A 23,807-nucleotide genomic window follows, 5' to 3' on the forward strand; every position below is an offset into this window, starting at 1 on the left:
ATTACAATTATTTACATGTGTTGAAATAATATATTAAAATGTACTGCAGAGTCATATCTTGCTGGGAATTTACCTGGCGGGGTGGAAGGTGATATTCCACTTGGGTATCGATGATGGGCGGTGGGGGGAACAGGTAAAAAAGAGGGGAAAAAAGATCAACAACACTCGCAATGATATTGTAGCAATATGGGAGGTGGAAAAATGAGAGAAAGAAAGAGTTACAATTATGTACCTAGTGCAAGAGGGTGGGAAGACACTGTGGGGATTGTTGGCTGTGTATAGTAGGGAGCAGGGGGGAAGTATGAAGCAGGTAAACGTTCCATTTCCATGCCCGCGTGTAGCTGCATGAGTCTCGTTTTGATACGCGTCTACGTCGGTTGCTAGTCGCGATATAACTAATAAAAAAAAATAACAACAAACCTCTGGTGACGCCACAATATTTTTATAAATAATTTCAATGATAAAGACTACTTAATTAAATAACATTAGATAATTTTAATTAAATTAATTAAAAACAGTTTTTTTTTTTACATTATATTATAATTAAATTTTAATAAAAAGGTAATGAGTCAATAAAAAAAGTGGGGAGTTTTGAATTTTAAATTTTTTTCTTTTTGTGTATGTATTACTCACAGACAAGCTGATTCCGTAATATTTATTTTTCAACTCACGAGTTAGTGAGTCAGAAATATAAAACAAGTTAAACTTGATGGTTAAATATGATTATTTAAATAAATAATATATATATTATAAATACATGGGTGATTTTTATTGAAAAAAAAAAAGAAAAGAAAAAATCATGGGCTGAGCAAACAAAGGATTTAAAAAATAATGAAAACCATCATGTTAAATTCAAGAAAAAGTGTAGAGTAGTAGAGTTGTATTTTTTATTTGACAATTAATTGTGACATATGTCAGCTGTGTGAATATTAACAACAAAAAAAAATTTATATCAAAGAGGATTATTGAGTTTTTTTTTTGGAGTAGACAGTCGTTGACTTTATCCATGGTCATCGCGTGTAAAGTTGATATTATTTTTCATCGTCATTGTGTTCTTTTTAGGTAAAATTTTACGGTACAAGGACAACTCGATAATCGAAATATATAAAAAAAAATATAAAAACAGAAAAAAGATTATTTCTGTGAAGAAATATTGTGTGAGTTGGAGTTACTCGAAACAATCGATCGCCTGCGGACGATTTTAATCGATCTTTGTTGTTGGTTTTTTTATATTTTATTCTACAATCATTTTTATTTTACCTTCACGAGAATCACTGTGTCCAGTTTAGACTGTGCGTGCAACATTTATTTTAGTTTTTTTTTTAAAATAATGATTTACGTTGAAGAACGAGAGTCGTCGTTACGCGTTTGGATATTTAGAGCCTCATCTTAGCATGAACCTTTTCGTGTTTTTTAGTTAAAAAAATAACAGTGAATATTTAATTATTAAATATATATTTTATTTATTTATTTTTTTGTCTTTTCCAAATGTACTATTTGGATATTGTTTGCTGGAGCAACAATAAAAAACGTGTTAAAATAAAACAAAAATTAAAAAAAAGTTTTTAAAAAAAATATCAAGTCAAGTAATTTGTTTTCTTTTTTTGTTCTTTTTTTTTTTTTTTGTGTTTCAATGATTAATTATAATTGACATGAAAAAATTTGTCATTTATGATCATTGATCAGATTTAAAAAAATATATATAATTATTTTTGCGGCACAATACAAAGTGTCACGTGAAAAAAAAGCAGATAAATAATTTATAAAAACAAAAAACTTGACAAACTAGTTTATTAAATATCAATCTGTCATATTATCATTTCTCATATGACATTCTCAATGAAATACCTATACCTAGTTTGACATTTAGTCAATAAATCAAGACCGGATGTTGAGAAATTCAATTGAAGAAAATTGTAAAACAAAAAAAAATACAAACTAAGTGTCTCAGTGTGTCATCTGTAACAACAAACTTGTTTTTACTATTTTACATTTTTTAAAATATCTCATTATTATCATAATCACCAGTAAATTTTTAATTAAAAAAAAAAAATAAATAATTAACAATGTTTTTAGTGTAGCACAAAAAAAAAAAAAATAAAAGAAGAAGATATTTATTTTTTATGAAAGTAAAAATGAAAAAAGAAATAATGAAAGTGTAAAAAAAAATTATGTGATTGACGCACAACGAAAACAGTGAGTCAAGTAGTATTTCAAAAATGTTTATGACGATAAATATTGAGGCGTTAGGAGGCATTGTATTGACTTCATTAAATGTTAGATATGGTGATAGGATACAACAACAACAACAACTGCAGCTATAGCGTCATTGATTATTGAACCGACGTATATTTTTTTTTATTTATTTACATTGTTTTGATAAGAGAAAGAAAAAAAACGTCACTACGACTAAAAAAAAAACCGTCCACCATTTCAGAATATCAAATAAAAATTAAAATAAAAAAAAAAATTGCATCTCAGGTGGGGATTATTGAGTATTAATGTGTCAAAAAAAAAAGAAAAAAAAAATTTCTATCGTCAAGAGTGTATGAGTGTATATAAGAGGTGAATAAATAAACAGTAGAAAAATTATAATTATTATTTTAATATATTGTTGAAATGCTGCCAAGAAAAGAGGGACAGTTGGAGCCTTATGCGCTTGAAGACATGATATCAGATTTACAAGCAAGGAGAAATTCCTTGGATAGGGATGATGATGTTGGTGATCCACATGAGTTACTTAAACAAAGAGAAAGAGATCTTGTACTTGCTGCTGAACTTGGTAAAGCATTGTTGGAAAGAAATCAAGAATTAACAAGACAGGGTGAAGCACTTACTGAGGAATATGCCAATAAACTTGAAGTGAGTTTTTTTTTTTTTTTTTTTGATTTTATTTATAAATATTTTAACATCAATTTAATGATGGTTCTTGAAATATTTTTTAACCCGGAAATTATTCGTCAATTGTATTGATCAAAAAAGAAATCAAGAATCAATATTGTATTAATTTTAATACAATTTCTTTATTTATTTTTAACTTTAAAAATAATTATAAATTTAAAACTGTGTTGTGTATTAATCATAAAAAAAAAAACAAATCGATTAATTACTCTCTCACAATATGGAACACTTAAAAAATAATAAATCACTTGTCAATATTTTATGAATTTAAATGCCACATTAATCGAATCATCAAAATAAAATTTAAAAACAAATATTTTTTTAAAAAGTATTTAGTTAAAGAAAGCACTTAATTGATCATCTATATATATTAAATATAAGAGTGAAAATAAATCGCATTAAAATTCTACAAGTCTGATTAAAAATGGATTCAGTACAAGTTTTTTTTTTTTTTTTCTAAAATATTCAATGAAAGTATTTTATTATTGTTGATGAATTTATTCATTTATTTCAATGGTGCATTGAATGTTGTTTTTACAATCTGGTTCATAGCTTAAAATTAAAACAAAAAAATTATTATTATTCTTGATATTTTTTGTGTCATAAAATTTAATGTATAGCTTGGTATTAAATTTATGGTGTCGACTGTCGAGTTTAAAACTTTAAAAGATTTTGGCAATTTGCCAATTTTCTACCATAATAATGTGTTATTTTTATTCTCAGTATATTTTAAAATATACATTTAATTTTTTGACTTTTTAATTCTCGCATCATCTTGATCCACATACTTATATATGTATCAAGATCTGGAGAAATTAATTTTAATTTAATCTCAGTTGAATTTAATTTTAGACTAGCTGCTTTTATATTTATTATTTATTTTATTCTGATGATAAATAATAAAGAAAATAATCTTCATTTGAGAAATTTTAATTTTTAAAATTGCTGCTTTTCATTAAACTGACCATGAATGTTAAATGTGACCGGTTGTTGACATTGAGCGTAATGCACAGTGAACAACTACTGATAAAAAAAATGATAAGACTTATAACAGATTCGAAAATAATTACTACACTTGCACAAGTGTAAAATATTATTGAAATAAACGGTGACATATATTATTATATATTTAAAAAAAAAATCATATTCAATTGCGATAACGTCATAATTATTTAATCAATTTTTTTTCCAACATTTATATTTTATTTTTTAAAAGTAATACAATTATTAAAACTTTTAGCTATAATTATTTATCATGAAAGTGAAAAATATATATAATTGAATTGAAAAAAAAAAACAAATAATAACATTTAAAAATATTAAAAACAAGAGTAAAAAAATTGCAAATGAAAAATAATAATTTTTAATATATAGTCATACACAATAGTAATGCAATTAATAATTATATTCGGCAGTTGAGCTCAGAAAGCTACGAAAGCGTGGAAACAAGTCAGCGGGACTTGGGTAACATAACTTTTAAAAGATAGATATAAAAATAAAATAAACGAAAAAAAAAAATAATCCATGTAACAATGCCCGGTACCACGCTCTGTCTGTCTTACTATGCTTTGATATACCGTTGTCCTATTTTGACCTCTATACTTTGCACAAATATGAAAAAAGAAATAAAAAATTATCCAAAGTGCATATACATTGTTGAGGAAGGGTCGGTACTTGTACAAGATTTATTATGTCTTGAGACAATTTACTCACGTAGTTTATACTCGTTATAGAACGACGTATTTCTTGCATCATGTTTTGTAGAAAAAAAATATCTCAAAAATAAAAATTCCAATTACAAAATATAAATACTAAAATCAATTTATATAATCGACATATTTATCTCTCAATTAATTTATATTTTTACTATTTATTTTTACGAAAAGCATGATGTCAGTTGAAACACAATTTTCACAAAGTTTTTTTATTAACGACAGTTTTTATTTCTAATTTTTTCTATAATATTTTATCGATCAGATTTAAAATATAATATAATTTTTCCTTCATATTTACTGTATCTAATATTCAAAGATTTTCTTTATCTGCTTGTTCCATGCAATAGATACATGTTGTCATAGAAAAATATAGAAAAAAAAAAAAAAATGCATATATATTTTAGTAGTTTTGCAATCGATATAGAGAATAGGTATATCACTTAATCCAAAGTTACAGACAGTCTACAGCCATGCTAAGCCACATTATTGTAAAAAAAAATATTTTATTTTTCTTTGGATTATAAAATGAAGCCAACTCAAGTGCAAATCCAGTTTGTGCTGCTCACTGGTTTGTTGTCATTATTATCTCGCTGATTTTAACTCGAAAAAAAAAACATTAAAATTATTATTTCTAAAAATTAAATAAATAAAATTGATAATAGTTTTTTTTTAAATATTTTTTCAACTATTATTATTATTTTAAATTAAAATTAGCCTCGTGTTTATTTACGTATATTCGCATGTCTATATAAAATGGGTGTTTTAAAAGTTAAACGTGTCAAGAATCGAAAAATTTAAATAAAAAATACTTCATTTAAATAATTACAAGCGAAAAATAATTTTTTAGAAAGGAGAGTAATGTTCGACAATTGCATTTCCGTATATTTAATATAATTATTATTATAAAAAGCACTATGGCGTGTACATCCTGTAATGGCAATGTGTGTATACAGGATAATTCATTACCGGAAAGATGAAATAACACCTCGACATCAATACACCCCAATATGTCAACTCCTTCATCGTGTAATAAATTATTTTTAAATAAAATTTTATTATTTTCTTTGAGCTAACAAAGTGGTATTATTTTTACTGTATAACAAAATATATTTCAAGTAGATTTTCGAAATGAAAAAAAATTACAGAGACATATGTTAATTAAAAAGTTTTTATCTAAACAACAATATCTTCTCAAAGTCGACGAAATTATTTGAAAAATAAACAAACAAACAATGACAATAATGAAAATTAAGGGAATATATATTTATCGTTGTTATTTTTTATAAATAAAAAAATTAAGACGAGTTGTTTCCGCTTGGTTCGCTAAATAAATTTACATTTAAAACAAATATTTCGTGCAATAAAGTGAAAGTTGGTCAAATCCTTTGTGTAAAAATAAAAAGGATATAACATGACATTTTCTTATTTTTTTTATAATGTCAAATTGTTATTTTTTATATTGTCTAATTGTAATTTTATTTTTATTATTTTTATTTATATAATGACCTGTTTATTATAATACATTCAAAAAGAAATGGCGCGAGAAATTTAAGGTATGTTTTTTCAGTCGGTGTGTAATTCAGGGTTATGAAAAAAAAAATTTTTTTAAATTAACAAACGAGATGAGTTAGATGTTCGTATCCGGCTAGGCTTGTTAACATTTTTACAAAATTTTATGGACAAGAATAATTATATATAAAAATAAAAAGATTTGATTTTTTTTTTGCTAAAATTTAAAAAAATTGCAGAAAGTTTTTCAATTTATTATTTACATAAAAAAATTATAAATTTATGTAATAATTATTATTCAATTGATATATATCCTTGAGAATAAATTAATAACTAAATTATTTTATATTTTATTCTGAAATTTCTTGTCATTCCTCCGCAATTTTCAATGACCCGGATACCGATTGACGCGAGAAATAAATTTATATTTATTATCTTAATGCGTATACTATTTTGTCTCGGTAAAATAATTTAACAATATTTTAAAAATTTATTGTTAGCGTCAAATTGAAAAATGAATATTTACAAATTAACATTTTATCTAGGACGATGTTATAAAAATATCAATAAGCTATTTCGAAATAATTCAATTTCTTGAAAATTACTATTAAGTAATAAAAGAAAAAAATGTCTCTTTTATCAATTTATATATTTTTTTTTTATTACCACATTTGCCTTTCTTAAATATATAAAAATAAATTAATAAATAATCTTCAGACGTGTAAAAATAACAATTGTTCCAGACGAATGATAAAAAAAATAAAAATTAAGTAAACACACATTTTTTTCTGAATTTTCTTGTACAGTAATTTTCTTTTCAATTATAAATTTGCAATAGACCTCAATTGAGACAGCAACACTGTCTATCATACCCATCAGAAAATTCTGAGAGTTTTATTTTTCTTTCATTATCTTTCATTTTCTTTTTTTTCTATATTAATTTTCAATGTACCTCGATATATATTCACACGTGTATCTTGCAATTTACAAAGTCACATGAATTCTTTCACTTAACATATTAATGTATTTTAATTACAACATTGTATAAAAATGTAAATATTATTTTAACCCCTTTTCTTTGTAATAAATCACCTAGAATTTTATATATACTGTTCCGAATAATCATCTTCACTTGTTACAATAATTAACACACCATATAGCTTTGTTTTTTATTTTCATTACTGACCCAGTGATGATGATAATATATACTGTATAGAGTGTAGATGGGAATTATATATTGTGTGGATACTCTTACCTACTGAGATTCCACCTTGATTATATTTTTTAATTACAATTAAATAAATATATAATTTTTTAATAATATTGTAGTTTATTATATTTGTTGTGTTAATTGTTTATCTTCGTTTTCTTTACCAACCATATATTCACCTGGTATAATTGTAAATAGTACAAACATATACGAATCAACGAATGTTTGCATTTAAACATCTGGCTAATTAGTCTTTTGACTGCATGATGAATTATAGCATGCACCATTTCACACATTCATACAGCTTATGTATGTGTTTTTTTTTTTTTTTTTTTTTTCAAGTAGGAAAGTTTGTTGTAATTAGTGCGAGTTTTAAATGCGTCAATATCATATAAATATTTCATTCGGAATATTTTTTTTATTTTACATTTATACTTGGGTTTTATTTCTTTAAAAAAAAATATATATTTATTTTGGAGTTGAGATGTTACAGAGAATTATTATATGAAAATATGAATAAAATAAATGGAAATGTAATAAGAGTATTTCTAGGTAATTAAAATTTTTTTTGTCAGCTCAAATTAAGTTGAAAAATTATTTTAAAAATGGCTCTAAAGTTGGCTAAATAATTTCGAGAAATCTTTAAATATTTTCATTTTTTTTGAACAACTATTAATAATATTTAAAATTTATTAATTAAAAAAAAATATATTATATTAATTTTTTACTCAAAAAAAAACTTGAGCATGCTTTAATTTTTTATTCATAGATGAAATATTTCTTAGAAATAAAACAAAGAGAGTCTTGTTTTGAATGTTATCATGAATCAATTCGTGGGAGGTTGATTATTCCACCCAGCATTGAATATTCAATTTAAATATAACAAAAAAAAATTAAAGTACAACCGGAAATTTACTCTTCACATATCAAACAAAACCGTTTAAAAATTGTCGAGGGTTTTATTGTATTATCCAGGTGCAACTACTCATTCATTGTATTATCCTTTTTTTAATTTTTATCATCAAGTACTTTTCAAATTATTTTAACAATACAGTATTCAAATTTTATAACTTGAATTATATACATTGTTTTTTCCTTTTACAAAAAATATTAATTCAATAATTTTCTTGTAATTTTTAAACATAGAAATTTATTTACAAACTTTATTTCAATGTAGTTACCCTAAATTGGAAAAAAAAAAATTCTTCAAGTACCAAAAAAAAAATCCCTTTGGATGAAAAAATATAGAAAATATAAAACCAGTTTTTTATTTTCGACTTTAAACACTATTTTCAGAGAATAAAAAAGAATTTTTTTTTGAAAAATACCTGGATTAAAAATCCTTGAGGTGGATGAGTATATGTACCGTTATAAAATAGGGCGTGAGAAATGACAAAGGCTTGAATGAATAAAGTAGACTCAAACCAGGAAACGGGAAACAGATGAGTAAGAAGGAATACACCGTGTCAAGTCTTGATACTCTTGATATAGAAAAAAAAAAAACTAAAATATATTCTACAATAGATAATACAAACATTGTAGTTAACAGATCAACATGCATAATTAGTTTACATAATAAATAGCTAAATTTTAGTATTTTACCTTAACAAACTTGTAATACACTCATTAAATTAATTTAAAAATTTTTAAAATTTAAAATACTCTAGAGAGTACAATCCAGTAAATATAATAAAATAATTTTTCAATTAAATATTCATTTTATAAAATTATAACAAAATCAAATATTTAAATATTTTTTTAATGTAATTTTTAATCATGTAAATTTCATTGAAAAATTAAAATTCTTAATTTTAAAACAATACATAATTAGATGATATAATTAGATAACAATTTTCATTTAATTAATTATCTAATTATAATAATTAATGAACTTGTTTTTTGTGGTGATTTAAATGTACCCAGCATTGTTTTAACTTGATATATATTTGCTATTAATTTTGAGGGTATAAATTCACGACATAGACAAAGTCGATGATGATGATGATGACGATGGTGGTGAGAATCACAAGATCACATCATACAAAAAAGGTGAAACCTTCATTTTACTCACACGAATTCAAGTCTAATAAGCCGTATGTTTCATTGACCTTGTTAATTAAAAGTCAACCCGGGTTTCAAGATATATTTATTGCACAATATTATCAGTTATGAATATCCGTTCTCATTATTTTATTCAATGCCATCATCATTTTGTATTAAAAATAACAAAAAAATTTCTAAATTACTATTATTAATTAGTATTATAAACGTGCGTGTTTAATGACCTCTTTGTTTTATTTATCTATTTTTTTTTTTCTACACTAATAAAGCCCAACGAAATTCCATCAATATACTTGTATTAATTTTTATTAAATCAACTATTTTTAATTACTTAAAAAATACTTGAATTAAATAAAAAAAAAAATTAATTAATTAATTAAAAATATATATTTTTTTATAAAAATAAAAAATATATCGTGAAAATATTTTTCCAGAAATTTCTTAATATCTTGTTTAAACAAAGGATTTCAAACTCTCTATAAAAATATTGTAACTTTTATTTTATAATTATCATAATTACGTAAAACCTTTATTATTATTATCATGATATTTTTTTTATTTCTAACATTATTTTAAGTAAAATGAAAAAAAAATAAAAAATAAATAACAACAGTAAGAGATGCGCAATAGATCAAATAAGTTCAAATTACAAGATGGACAGGATTAAATTCAGTTTATGTATTTTTTTTTTTTTATTTAACATTTATATACAGTATTTATAAATAAATAGCATGTGTTTGAATAATATAGCCAAGTATTACATGTATAAATTTATATATATATTCAGTTACGGACCATTGCCGTCACGATTACGTTTCTACTATCACAATTATTCTACTCCTTCTTTTTGGATTTCTATCGTAGCTGATATACTGAGGGGAAAGTGAATCGACAAATCAATGTCGATTGTCCTATATCGTATACATCTATTATACCATTTTATATTACCTTTCAAATAAACAATTCCTGTATTTAAAAAAATAACTATTTCAAACAACATTTTTATATTTAAATTAAAATCAAATTAAAAATACATTTATAATTTTATATTTTTCTTTACTAACAGTATTATTTGATTCAATTCAATATTATTTAAATTATTTTATCTGTAAAAAAATATATCAATTAATATTTTGGGCTAAGCTAAGAAATGTCTCTATTGAAATTAAAAAAATATTTTATTTAAAAAAAACCATGCTGAGGGAAGTTGGATTATTATAAACAATTTGAAAGTCGTACAGTTTAAATATATCATATGTTTATCAAAAATAAATACAGTTATTATATTACAAGTATTGTAAAAATGATTTGTTTCATAAAACACATTTACTTGCAGTGTTTTACTTTCTATATATAAATTAGTAGCAACGACCGTTCCACAATTGAACACCAATATTGTATGTAGACTTATTAATTTGAGCTTAAAAGGTATTAATTATTGTTAAATAAATAATTAAATAATAAAGATGATAGCGTGATTTATTCTTTATTAATTATTACATCTTGTCAGTAAAATTTGAAACGTCATATATTTATAGTGAAAAAATAATGGTACTGTTTTATACAAGTACTTGGTCAGCTATCATTATTGAAAGTGAACCTCTTGTTTATTTTTTTTATACTTAGAAAAATCGATATCTTGATTAACCGATTTGCTCATTTTATCGTATGAATTTATCTATTTTGCGCAATTTTATTTATGTTGTTGTTGAATATTATGTTTTATTATTTTTATAGATCAATTAATTCTATGACTCATTTTTCGATTTTTTATTTTTTAAATTAAAAATATTGATTGTTATATCATTTTATTAATTTTATAATTTTATTTTTCTACAATAATTAGTTCCTAGAAATTTTATCAAATACAGCTCTTTATATCCCGGAACAAAAAAATTATTTATTTACCTATATATTAGTTTGTGATAATGTGATGATCTCTTCAATATATATCAAGATATAAAGTTGATAATTTTTTGTTAATAATCAGCTTGTTTAGTATTTATTATTAAAAAAAAAAAAAACATATTTTAATACATTAGCAACAATGATAAATATAAAAAAATAATTTTAAAATATTAACGAGTGAGTTTAATTAACGAAGAAAAATCAAAGAAATTTTAAAAAATTTTCTTTTTTACTTGATAAATAATTTTATGAGATTTTATTTTATCTATAATATATTTATTGCGACGTAAAAAATATATTTATAAATAGGTCATTGTCATTGTCTCGATGCCACTTTGAATTACACGTACCTGATATCTCATCTAATAAAAAAAAAATAAGCTCAAATTTATATAAAAAAAAATAAATTTCAAGCTGACAGGATTTGTAATCTAAGATGGCATTCGACCTTTGAATAAACAACTATTTAATAAATACAAAAATATTATAGTGAAAGTATATCCACAGATATACAAGTTTTGTTTTTTTAAAAAAAAAAAACAAAATGCACATCTCTATCAATCACTTGGCTTAATCCAACTTTATTTTCGTGTCTAGAGTAATTAATTAAATGTTAAATTATTTTTTCTTTATATTTTATTTATTTATATAATTATAATTATTATTTTGCTTGAATGACATCGTTATGCAATTATTTTTTAGACATTAAATAACGGAAATAATACGTAATTATAAAGTAGTTTTTTTAAAACATTTTTAATTAGCTCAAAAAATTAATTTTAATTGTCGCACAAAAATTCCGTTATTTATACAATTTGTCATTTTTAAAAAATTTATTTTGCTTTTTGTTTTTCATGATAATTAAAAAAGGAAGTATTATATTAATTATTAATGAATATCAAGGATATTATTTATTTAATTAATTAATATAAAATAATTTATATAAGACATTTTTTAATTAACAAATAAAACACGGTTATTTTCAAGTTGTTATATTTATCATCAACTAAAAAGTGAACGGTCCTTTAATTTTCATATGAATAGATATTGCACATACATGCTAAAGTTATAACTCAATTAATTTATTTTAGTAATACAACGTTGTTTATAACACCAAAGTGAGATAAAAAAAAAAAAAGCCACATAATGTATCAGCATATTTAAATTTAATCAAATTAAAAAAACCTTTTAATTCAATTTATTTAAAAAATTTTATTAACTAAATTAAATTAGATGAAAAAAAAAATTTATCAATATAAAAAAATATAAATTAATTAAAATAAAAGTGTCAATAAATTTCGCAATGATAGCCTTGAATTTAAATGATTAATATTTTTAATTTTTTAATAATTTTTCATTCGAAATTAACTCAAAATTTTAGCAGTTTGTTTCGTGCAAATTTGAGTACATTTAAAAAAAAAGTTTCAAATATTTTTAATTATCAATTTATTGTCTATAAATTATTTTGTAACTCGAGTTATTATTTTTTATATTTTTTATTATTTATAAAATTATTATTGTGATTATTATCGTCATTGAAAATGTTGAGTATGATGGCCATTCACGTGGGTATGATTGTTTGAACCTGTATAAACTCCAATTGGTCGATGAGTTACCACGGGAACCAAGGACATTGGCTTTATGTTATACATTAACATCAGCTCAATAAAATTACCAAAACTATTTTGTTATATGTATAATAGTATTGTGAGTTTATTTTTTTTTATTTTCATATTTTTTTTCACCCACGTATTTACACACACACACACACCTCAATTAATCCACATTATTCTCAAGTTTAATTTTTTTTTATTTATTGATTTTACACCACACCTTTTGAATGATATTATTTTTTTAAAAAAATTTTTTATTTTATTTTAAATATCTATAAATTTGGAGAAAAAAAAATTACACGAGCAAATAATTTAAATAATTTCGAGGATGTTTTATTAGTCCTTCAACCCACATGTTAAAAAATAAAGGAAAAAAAAAATTATTTTATCATTTTTAAAAAATTATTTGTGAAAGTAATATTTCAAAATATTTTTATTTTTTTTTTTTAATTAATGTGTTTATAATTTTGTAAGAATATAATTAATTTATCATTTTTATTTTATATTTTATATGGTTCTTAGTCAGATGAAACTTTGAGATTTTAATTGCTCACAAATATCATGTAAATAAATTAATTTGTTATCATGATTTACAGCATCTGTTGTGATCTCAAGATAATGTACATTTTAAGATTTGATTTGCCTGAGTAAATTCTTGGTCATTTGACTGACTTTCCCTGTCTTCAGCCCCATGATTTTATTTTTTTTTTTAAATGTTTCTTCATCAGCATTTAATACAATACATATACTTTGCCATAAATTCACTCATCTGTGTCCATAAAATGAAACAAAGAGGTAAAATTCCAGTTGTAGATTATTTTTTTTTTTTTATTTAATTCAAAATCATGATTCAGCCCGGTGAATTTATTTTTTTTATAGCTTGACCTAGATAAATATAAATAATATTTTTTTTTTTTTTTTATTTTAAGCATCTAAGCACTCATATCATGCGGCATCTGGCACTTGTGAATAGATAAATTGACACTCATTGATTTCAAGATCAATGACCACTATTTTTTACTGATTAAATTTTTCTTTTTCATCATTTTTTATTTTAAATTTTTTATCTTGTATTGACATTGAATTATTTATTCATACATATGCTGTTTTTTAATTAATTTCACATGGTCATAGCTCACTTGAAATTTTTATTTTTTATTTAATTAAATTATTCAATATTTAATTGAAATTACAACAGAATAAATATCTACATGAATTTCTTTTTTCTTTTTTTGATGATACATTTGTACTTGTTTTGTATATTATACAATTTGTTAAGATGTAGTCGATATGAAGCCATGTAAAATCTCTCTTCAAACATTGTCGAAGAAAAAAAGCTAAAAAAATTTATAAGCTTTTTATTGAATAGAAAGTGATTAAGTTAAATTAAACAAAGGATTGTCTTTTACTCTTTTCTTTCTTTGGCCATGAATTAAGATACTGCCTGAGGTATTTGTCATTTTTTTTTTTTTCTATTTTTTCTCTTCACTTTGAGTGGCCTTGTTTTTTATCGACATAATAGTCTACTAAAAGTTTTCTCAAGTACATATAAATATATTTTCCATTGAGTTGAGTATTTAAAAAAAAAACACAAATTGATCTAACTTTAAATTATTAATTAACACATGGCTATATAAAAGTATTCAATTTAAATTTTAAGAAAAATATTATAATAACAACAAAAAGCTACACACGCAATTTGTACATTTTTTATAAATTAAATTTCTTATTGTGGATGTACTTGCGTAATGGCTATAAAAACACGGACGTGAAAACAAAGGGTTTATTTCTTATACTGTAGATAATTTTATGGAAACAATGTTATAAACGAAAAAGAAAAAAAAATACTTGCAATAAAAGGAAACAAAGTCACACTTGAAATAACATTTTATAAATTTATTTTTTTATTCATTAAATATATAATTCTGACGATATAAAATACCAAAAAAAAAAAAATTTTAAATATGGTAAACACAATACAAATAATTTACACAGATGTACATCAATGACTTGAACAATTTTTATTTTATTTTTATTAATTTTAATCGAGTTATTTGCTTAATAAAGTATATTCAGTAAAAAGCATTTTGTATTGAAAAAATTTTACATTGAAAATAATTACCTTTAAATATTAAAATAGAGTTGAGATTGTGGGAAAATTTTTTTACAGTTGATTACATCAATAACATTGAGTGAAAGTTTTTTTTTTTAAAATTTTAAATTTCATATTTATGAATCATCATGATGATCTGATAAATAAAAGAGCTAATAATATTTTCGTGATGTCAACGTTGAATGTGACATCATGTTCAATCGAGATTCATCATAAAATCTTTTATTCATAAACTTGTAAGAATAGTATTATTTATTTATTCTGTTGTCATTGTTATTCAAAAGAGGGATGATGCTACTTTATCATTATTTATTGCTCAATCAATCAGCAATTATGAGTATTCTAAAAACCTTAAAATAAACATTAATAAAGAAGTCAATTGTTGATTAGATTTTTTGTTAATATTTTGTATTTTTTAATTTCAGTGTTTAGAGCAAGAAAGACATTTATTACGTCGTCGTCTTGAGGAGGCCAAGGACGAGAGTGAAGCACGAGCTCTAGAATTACAATCAGATGTTGAAAAATTGAGAATACAACTTGAGGAACAAAGTGAAAATGCAAGAAGAGCTGAACGTGAACAAGCAACATTAGTTGTTGAATTGACAGCACAAAATACAAGGTTTGCTGATCAACTCAGAGAAGCAGCCAAGCAAGAGGAACAATTATTATCTGAGGTCAAGGTACTCAGAGAAAAAGTTACATTAAGAAGTACAACACTTCAGGATCATGTTAGCAGTTTAGAAATACTTAGAGATGAGGTAAACATAATCATAAATATCCACCAGCTAATTATTATATAAATATCAAAAATTCATTCAGTAAATATTGTATCCAATTTAAATGCTTTTAAATTATATTAAATGAATAAATTATTTTTAAGTATATACATAATTTAATTAGTAGATGATTTCTAAAAATATTCACAAGTGTCAATTAAAATAACATATTGAATATTAATTTTTTAGGTGGAATTGGTATCGGCACAACGCACTGAATTGGAAAGGCGATCATTAGAATTGCGAGAAGAACGTGCTCGTGCAATGTCAGCCCTTGAAGAAGCCGAAGAAAGGGCTTTAGCCTTGGAAAGACTTGCTCGAGAAGCAGAGCATCGAGCAAAAGTTGCTGAACGAGAAAGGTATATACAAATTGGCAGAATCAAAAAAACATTATAACATGTGGTCCCCGTTGATGTTCAGAATTAGAATTTATCAATAAAAATATTGCTGTTGAGGATGTGTGTTTTAAGAGCGTTTAAAAATCATACATTAAAACATGTAGTTGAATGAACAATGAAAATAGCCAGTTACTTCAACGACAACGTAAATTTCTAAGAAGCTATTAACACAGCTTCTCACTTGGTGTTATTTTAGACAAAACATTGCATTTTCAGTAAATATTTTCTATTTTTTGACTTTTATTTATACTTACTGACTAAGAAAAAGCCAGACTGTTATATATATTTGAGTCATCATCACTGTGCATATTTAGTATATACAATTCATTTTTTTTTTTTTTTATACATAAAAGACAATTATCATCGAGCTTCCAGACATTTCTGAAATAATAAATATCTATTGGGTGATACAATGTTCCTAATCTGAAGTTTTTTGATGAATGGAAGATGATGAAGTGAATAAAGTAAGCTTTCTGAATAACCAAATACCTCCAAATTTTCAAAATTACTAGGAAATCATACAAATGAAAAAAAAAAGCTTTCCACAACAACGTTCCTGCTCGGAAAAAACTGTCCGAAGAATTTTCAATTTTATTAGTGAATTATAAAAATAGAAGATCTTTCAAAAAAATTGAATACCTCTTTGCTACTTCTATGTTCCTGTTACGAATTAATGAATTGAACAAAAACTTTCCAAAGAATTTCGAATTTCATTGAGGAATTATAAATTAAAACAAGTAATCTTTGAAAAATATTAAAGATCTTTTTACAGAATTATAGACAGGTTGGGGAGTTTTTAATTCAATTTCTAGTTCACCTTCTGCATTACCTGCTCTCCTGATATTTTAAAAATAAATTTTATTTCTTTAAAAACAATTAGAAAAAAAAAAGTGGCGACATTAATTTTTTAACAGGATCATAGAACAGGCAAAGAGGTATTTTGTACAATTTCTAGTTCACCTCCTGCATTACCTGCTCTCCTGATATTTCAAAAATAAATTTTATTTCTTTAAAAACAATTAGAAAAAAAATAGTGGCGAGGTTAATTTTTAACAGGATCATAGAACAGGCAAAGAGGTATTTTGTACAATTTCTAGTTCACCTCCTGCATTACCTGCTTTCCTGATATTTTAAAAATAAATTTTATTTCTTGAAAATCAATTAGAAAAAAAATAGTGGCGAGGTTAATTTTTTAACAGGATCATAGAACAGGCAAAGAGGTATTTTGTACAATTTCTAGTTCACCTCCTGCATTACCTGCTCTCCTGATATTTTAAAAATAAATTTTATTTCTTTAAAAACAATTAGAAAAAAAATAGTGGCGAGGTCTATTTTTTAACAGGATCATAGAACAGGCAAAGAGGTATTTTATTTTATTTCTAGTTCACCTCCTGCGTTATCTGCTTCCCTGATATTTCTGAAATAAATTTTATTTTTCAAAATTCAATTAGAAAAAAAATTGGTGCGACATTAATTTTTTAACAGGATCATAGAACAAGCAAAGAGGTATTTTGTACAATTTATAGTTCACCTCCTGCATTACCTGCTTTCCTGATATTTCAAAAACAAATTTTATTTCTTTGATAACAATTAGAAAGAAAATAGTGGCGAGGTTAATTTTTAACAGGATCATAGAACAGGCAAAGAGGTATTTTGTACAATTTCTAGTTCACCTCCTGCATTACCTGCTCTCCTGATATTTTAAAAATAAATTTTATTTCTTTAAAAACAATTAGAAAAAAAATAGTGGCGAGGTTAATTTTTTAACAGGATCATAGAACAGGCAAAGAGGTATTTTGTACAATTTCTAGTTCACCTCCTGCATTACCTGCTCTCCTGATATTTCAAAAATAAATTTTATTTCTTTAAAAACAATTAGAAAAAAAATAGTGGCGAGGTTAATTTTTTAACAGGATCATAGAACAGGCAAAGAGGTATTTTGTACAATTTCTAGTTCACCTCCTGCATTACCTGCTCTCCTGATATTTCAAAAATAAATTTTATTTCTTTAAAAACAATTAGAAAAAAAATAGTGGCGACATTAATTTTTTAACAGGATCATAGAACAGGCAAGGAGGTATTTTATTTTATTTCTAGTTCACCTCCTGCGTTACCTGCTTCCCTGATATTTCAAAAATAAACTCTATTTCTTCAAAAACAATTAGAAAAAAATAGTGGCGAGGTTAATTTTTTAACAGGATCATAGAACAGGCAAAGAGGTATTTTGTACAATTTCTAGTTCACCTCCTGCATTACCTGCTCTCCTGATATTTCAAAAATAAATTTTATTTCTTTAAAATCAATTAGAAAAAAATAGTGGCGAGGTTAATTTTTTAACAGGATCATAGAACAGGCAAAGAGGTATTTTGTACAATTTCTAGTTCACCTCCTGCATTACCTGCTCTCCTGATATCTAAAAATAAATTTTATTTTTAAAACAATCAGAAAAAAAATAGTGGCGAGGTTAATTTTTTAACAGGATCATAGAACAGGCAAAGAGGTATTTTGTACAATTTCTAGTTCACCTCCTGCATTACCTGCTCTCCTGATATTTTAAAAATAAATTTTATTTCTTAATAAACAATTAGAAAAAAAATAGTGGCGAGGTTAATTTTTTAACAGGATCATAGAACAGGCAAAGAGGTATTTTGTACAATTTCTAGTTCACCTCCTGCATTACCTGCTCTCCTGATATTTCAAAAATAAATTTTATTTCTTGAAAATCAATTAGAAAAAAAATAGTGGCGAGGTTAATTTTTTAACAGGATCATAGAACAGGCAAAGAGGTATTTTGTACAATTTCTAGTTCACCTCCTGCATTACCTGCTCTCCTGATATTTTAAAAATAAATTTTATTTCTTAATAAACAATTAGAAAAAAAATAGTGGCGAGGTTAATTTTTTAACAGGATCATAGAACAGGCAAAGAGGTATTTTGTACAATTTCTAGTTCACCTCCTGCATTACCTGCTCTCCTGATATTTCAAAAATAAATTTTATTTCTTAATAAACAATTAGAAAAAAAATAGTGGCGAGGTTAATTTTTCAACAGGATCATAGAACAGGCAAAGAGGTATTTTGTACAATTTCTAGTTCACCTCCTGCATTACCTGCTCTCCTGATATTTTAAAAATAAATTTTATTTCTTTAAAAACAATTAGAAAAAAAATAGTGGCGACATTAATTTTTTAACAGGATCATAGAACAGGCAAAGAGGTATTTTGTACAATTTCTAGTTCACCTCCTGCATTACCTGCTCTCCTGATATTTTAAAAATAAATTTTATTTCTTAATAAACAATTAGAAAAAAAATAGTGGCGAGGTTAATTTTTCAACAGGATCATAGAACAGGCAAAGAGGTATTTTGTACAATTTCTAGTTCACCTCCTGCATTACCTGCTCTCCTGATATTTCAAAAATAAATTTTATTTCTTTAAAATCAATTAGAAAAAAATAGTGGCGAGGTTAATTTTTTAACAGGATCATAGAACAGGCTAAGAGGTATTTTGTACAATTTCTAGTTCACCTCCTGCATTACCTGCTCTCCTGATATTTCAAAAATAAATTTTATTTCTCTAAAAACAATTAGAAAAAAAATAGTGGCGAGGTTAATTTTTTAACAGGATCATAGAACAGGCAAAGAGGTATTTTGTACAATTTCTAGTTCACCTCCTGCATTACCTGCTCTCCTGATATTTCAAAAATAAATTTTATTTCTTTAAAAACAATTAGAAAAAAAATAGTGGCGACATTAATTTTTTAACAGGATCATAGAACAGGCAAAGAGGTATTTTGTACAATTTCTAGTTCACCTCCTGCATTACCTGCTCTCCTGATATTTCAAAAATAAATTTTATTTCTTTAAAAACAATTAGAAAAAAAATAGTGGCGACATTATTTTTTAACAGGATCATAGAACAGGCAAAGAGGTATTTTGTACAATTTCTAGTTCACCTCCTGCATTACCTGCTCTCCTGATATTTTAAAAATAAATTTTATTTCTTAATAAACAATTAGAAAAAAAATAGTGGCGAGGTTAATTTTTTAACAGGATCATAGAACAGGCAAGGAGGTATTTTATTTTATTTCTAGTTCACCTCCTGCGTTACCTGCTTCCCTGATATTTCAAAAATAAACTCTATTTCTTCAAAAACAATTAGAAAAAAATAGTGGCGAGGTTAATTTTTAACAGGATCATAGAATGAGCAAGGAGGTATTTTTATCCGATTTCTAGTTTACCTCCTGCGTTACCTGCTCTCCTGATATTTCAAAGATGAATTTTATTTCTTGAAAATCAATTAGAAAGAAAATAGTGGCGGGATTAATTTTTTCACAGGATCATAGGACAGGCTAGGAGGTATTTTATTTCGTTTCTAGTTCACCTCCTGCGTTACCTGCTTTCCTGATATTTTCAAAAATAAATTCTATTTCTTTAAAAACAATAAAAAAAAAAATAGTGGCGGGATTAATTTTTTAACAGGATCATAGAACAGGCAAAGAGGTATTTTGTACAAATTCTAGTTCACCTCCTGCATTACCTGCTCTCCTGATATTTCAAAAATAAATTTTTTTTCTTGAAAATCAATTAGAAAAAAAATAGTGGCGAGGTTGATTTTTAAACAGGATCATAGAACAGGCAAAGAGGTATTTTGTACAATTTCTAGTTCACCTCCTGCGTTACCTGCTCTCCTGATATTTCAAAAATAAATTTTATTTCTTTAAATCAATTAAAAAATAGTGGCGAGGTTAATTTTTAACAGGATCATAGAACAGGCAAAGAGGTATTTTGTACAAATTCTAGTTCACCTTCTGCATTACCTGCTCTCCTGATATTTCAAAAATCGATTTTATTTCTTGAAAATCAATTAGAAAAAATAGTGGCGAGGTTAATTTTTAACAGGATCATAAAACAGGCAAAGAGATATTTTATACAATTCACGGTTTACCTCCAGTCATTCCTTCTCTCCTGATATCTCAAAAATAAATTTTATTTCTTAAAAAACAATTAGAAAAAAAATAGTGGCGAGATCAATTTTTTAACGGGATCATAAAACAGGCAAAGAGGTATTTTATTCAATTTTTAGATTACCTCCTACGTTACCTGCTCTCCTGATATTTTAAAAATAAATTTTATTTTTTAAAAAACAATTAGAAAAAAAATAGTGGCGACATTAATTTTTTAACAGGATCATAGAACAGGCAAAGAGGTATTTTGTACAATTTCTAGTTCACCTCCTGCGTTACCTGCTCTCCTGATATTTCAAAAATAAATTTTATTTTTCAAAAAACAATTAGAAAAAAAATAGTGGTGAGGTTAATTTTCTAACAGGATCATAGAACAGGCAAAGAGGTATTTTATTTTATTTTATTTTATTTTTCAAAAGATGCTTAGGCAATGAGATAAGAAATTGATGAATATACCAAACAACATATATCTTAAAACTATTTAATATAACTAAATTTTTTAAATGATTGAAGTATAAAAATTATTATAAAAAACTAAATTGATTAAATAAAAAAGTCAATCTGGTTTTCCTTTACCCCTATTGTAGATTACATAATAACGATTCAATTTAATTTACAGAGACGAATTAGCAGCATCATTGGCAGCAATAGAAGCTGAAAGAAGAGCTAGATCTGGATCAATACAAAAACCACCCCGTTCATTGCAAGCAGAAATGGAGTGTGAGGTGAGCGGAAGTTCACTTGGAGAGACTGAGGATATAAGAACAGAAGTTGCAAGGGCGTGCAAAAGACTGAGAGAACTCAGTACACATCTACGACGTGGTGAAGATGATTCTGGATTACAAAGTGACTGTGATGAATCTATGCCTGTTATTGTTAATGGTTCAGACAGTGAGGTGAGCAATCAAATTATTTATTTACAGCCCCTGAAAGTTGACATGACATTGTATTTAGTGGATCAGATTTCACCCTCTTTTTTTATTGATACTCCGATATACTACTAAAAAAAAAAATGAGTTGAATTAAAAGCCTTGTTGTATTTATTTTTCAGGGTCCAGGAGCATTGTCAGAATTAGTTGAAGAAGTATTTAGTTTAGCATTAGCTGGAAGAGGTGCACCAGGTGAATTAAATTTAGCAGTTGAACTTCATCGTGTTACTGAAGAACTTGATCATACACAAAATCAATTAAAACAATCACAAGATGAATTAAAACGTCGTGGTGAAGCATTATTAGATACAACAAGTAAATTAAGTGTATGTGATGCTGAATTACGTGGTGTTAAAGAAGAACGTGATCGTGCACGTGGTGATATTGAAGGTACAGAATTAAATAAAGATGAAATTGTTGCACAAGCAATAACAGTTAGAGATCAAGCTGTTGCTAGAAAAAATAGAGCTGAAGTTGAACTTGCCAGAACGAGAATTGATGTTCTACAAGTTAATAGTCAATTAATGGAAGCTATACAACAAAAAATTGAACTTAGCCAACAATTAGAACAATGGCAAATGGATATGCAAGCACTTATTGATGAACATGTTAAAAGTAAATTAACACCATCAAGTCCACATATTACAAATGGTCATTCAACTGATCATTCAGATATATCTGCACCAGCTAGAAAAAAACGTAGTACTGGAAATGCTAAAAAAATGTTTGGATTATTTTAAATGATAAAATTGACTAATTTAATTTTTTCTTTTATTTTGTTAATGTGATGATGATTATTGACTTTAAATTATTTATTTCTATCTCTTGTGAAAAAAATTTGTAAATAATTTTTTGTTTTATAAAATCAAAGTGAATCAATTATTATTTACATCACATAAATTATAAATGAAACTTGTTTATTGTGTTCTTCTTAATTGGAAAACAATTTTGTGATTTGTTTAAGCTTTTTTTTTTTGTTTTTTATTTAATCTTCAAAATGTGTGTACATAGTGTATGTTAATTAGTTGATAAATAATTTTACATGTACTTAATTGAATGATGAACGAATGCATTTAATAATATTATTTTGATTATGAGAGAAAATGAGAATGTAATTATATTTTACTTAAAAATTATATCATCTGGTCCGTCCACCCAGTCGGGGCTCAGCAACGTTAATTTATTAATTCAAAATAAATAAATAAAGTTCAAATTTACAGAAACGAATTTTTACATGAATTCAATACAGTGCAATTATAATAATTTTAAAAAATTTCGATTGACGTGCCTTTATTGTTAAAAAATTGTAAATTATTATTGTGTGTTTTGATGAATTAATTAAATAAAAAATATTTTTAAAAATAAAACAATAAAAAAACAAGCAAATGGCTATTAATATTTTAATATAATTATTAATTTTGTTTTATAGTTGTTTGATTGAAAAAAATTATCTTTAAACTTTCTACTCTTTTATGTGTGTTTATAAAAATTCTCCCAAGAGAACGTATTAGTAATTTTTTTTAGAATTTGTACACTGAATAGAGGACAGGCTTCAGCTGTCCTTAAAAAAATTTCCATCGCAGATGAAGCATCAGTTATTGCACAATACCATAATTCGTATCTTTGAGATTTTAGTAATATTTTTTAATTTGTTTCAAGAGCTATGAGGATCGTGTAAATTAATTATCAAGTGATCTGATATTCAATATA

At 25.0% G+C, this 23,807-nt stretch overlaps 1 protein-coding gene across 1 annotated transcript; it reads left to right on the forward strand.

Annotated features, from left to right (window-relative positions):
- The first annotated feature begins 330 nt into the window (after positions 1 to 330).
- Positions 331 to 23,501, forward strand: LOC122848748 (bicaudal D-related protein homolog). Its single transcript, XM_044147030.1, has 5 exons — positions 331 to 2,862; positions 15,456 to 15,788; positions 15,996 to 16,165; positions 21,788 to 22,064; positions 22,220 to 23,501. The coding sequence occupies exons 1-5, from the start codon at positions 2,620 to 2,622 to the stop codon at positions 22,835 to 22,837; spliced, it is 1,641 nt and encodes a 546-aa protein (XP_044002965.1). The 5' UTR covers positions 331 to 2,619; the 3' UTR covers positions 22,838 to 23,501.
- Positions 23,502 to 23,807: the final 306 nt, after the last annotated feature.

Source organism: Aphidius gifuensis, linkage group LG2 (genome assembly GCF_014905175.1).
Source record: "Aphidius gifuensis isolate YNYX2018 linkage group LG2, ASM1490517v1, whole genome shotgun sequence".
NCBI lineage: Eukaryota > Metazoa > Arthropoda > Insecta > Hymenoptera > Braconidae > Aphidius > Aphidius gifuensis.

Excerpts from the sequence above, each read along its gene's own strand:
- LOC122848748 (XM_044147030.1), top strand. The coding sequence starts at position 2,620 with ATGCTGCCAAGAAAAGAGGGACAGTTGGAGCCTTATGCGCTTGAAGAC. Across the intron at positions 16,166-21,787 it reads AAAGTTGCTGAACGAGAAAG|AGACGAATTAGCAGCATCAT; the intron begins GTATATACAAAT and ends TTTAATTTACAG. Across the intron at positions 22,065-22,219 it reads TTAATGGTTCAGACAGTGAG|GGTCCAGGAGCATTGTCAGA; the intron begins GTGAGCAATCAA and ends TTTATTTTTCAG.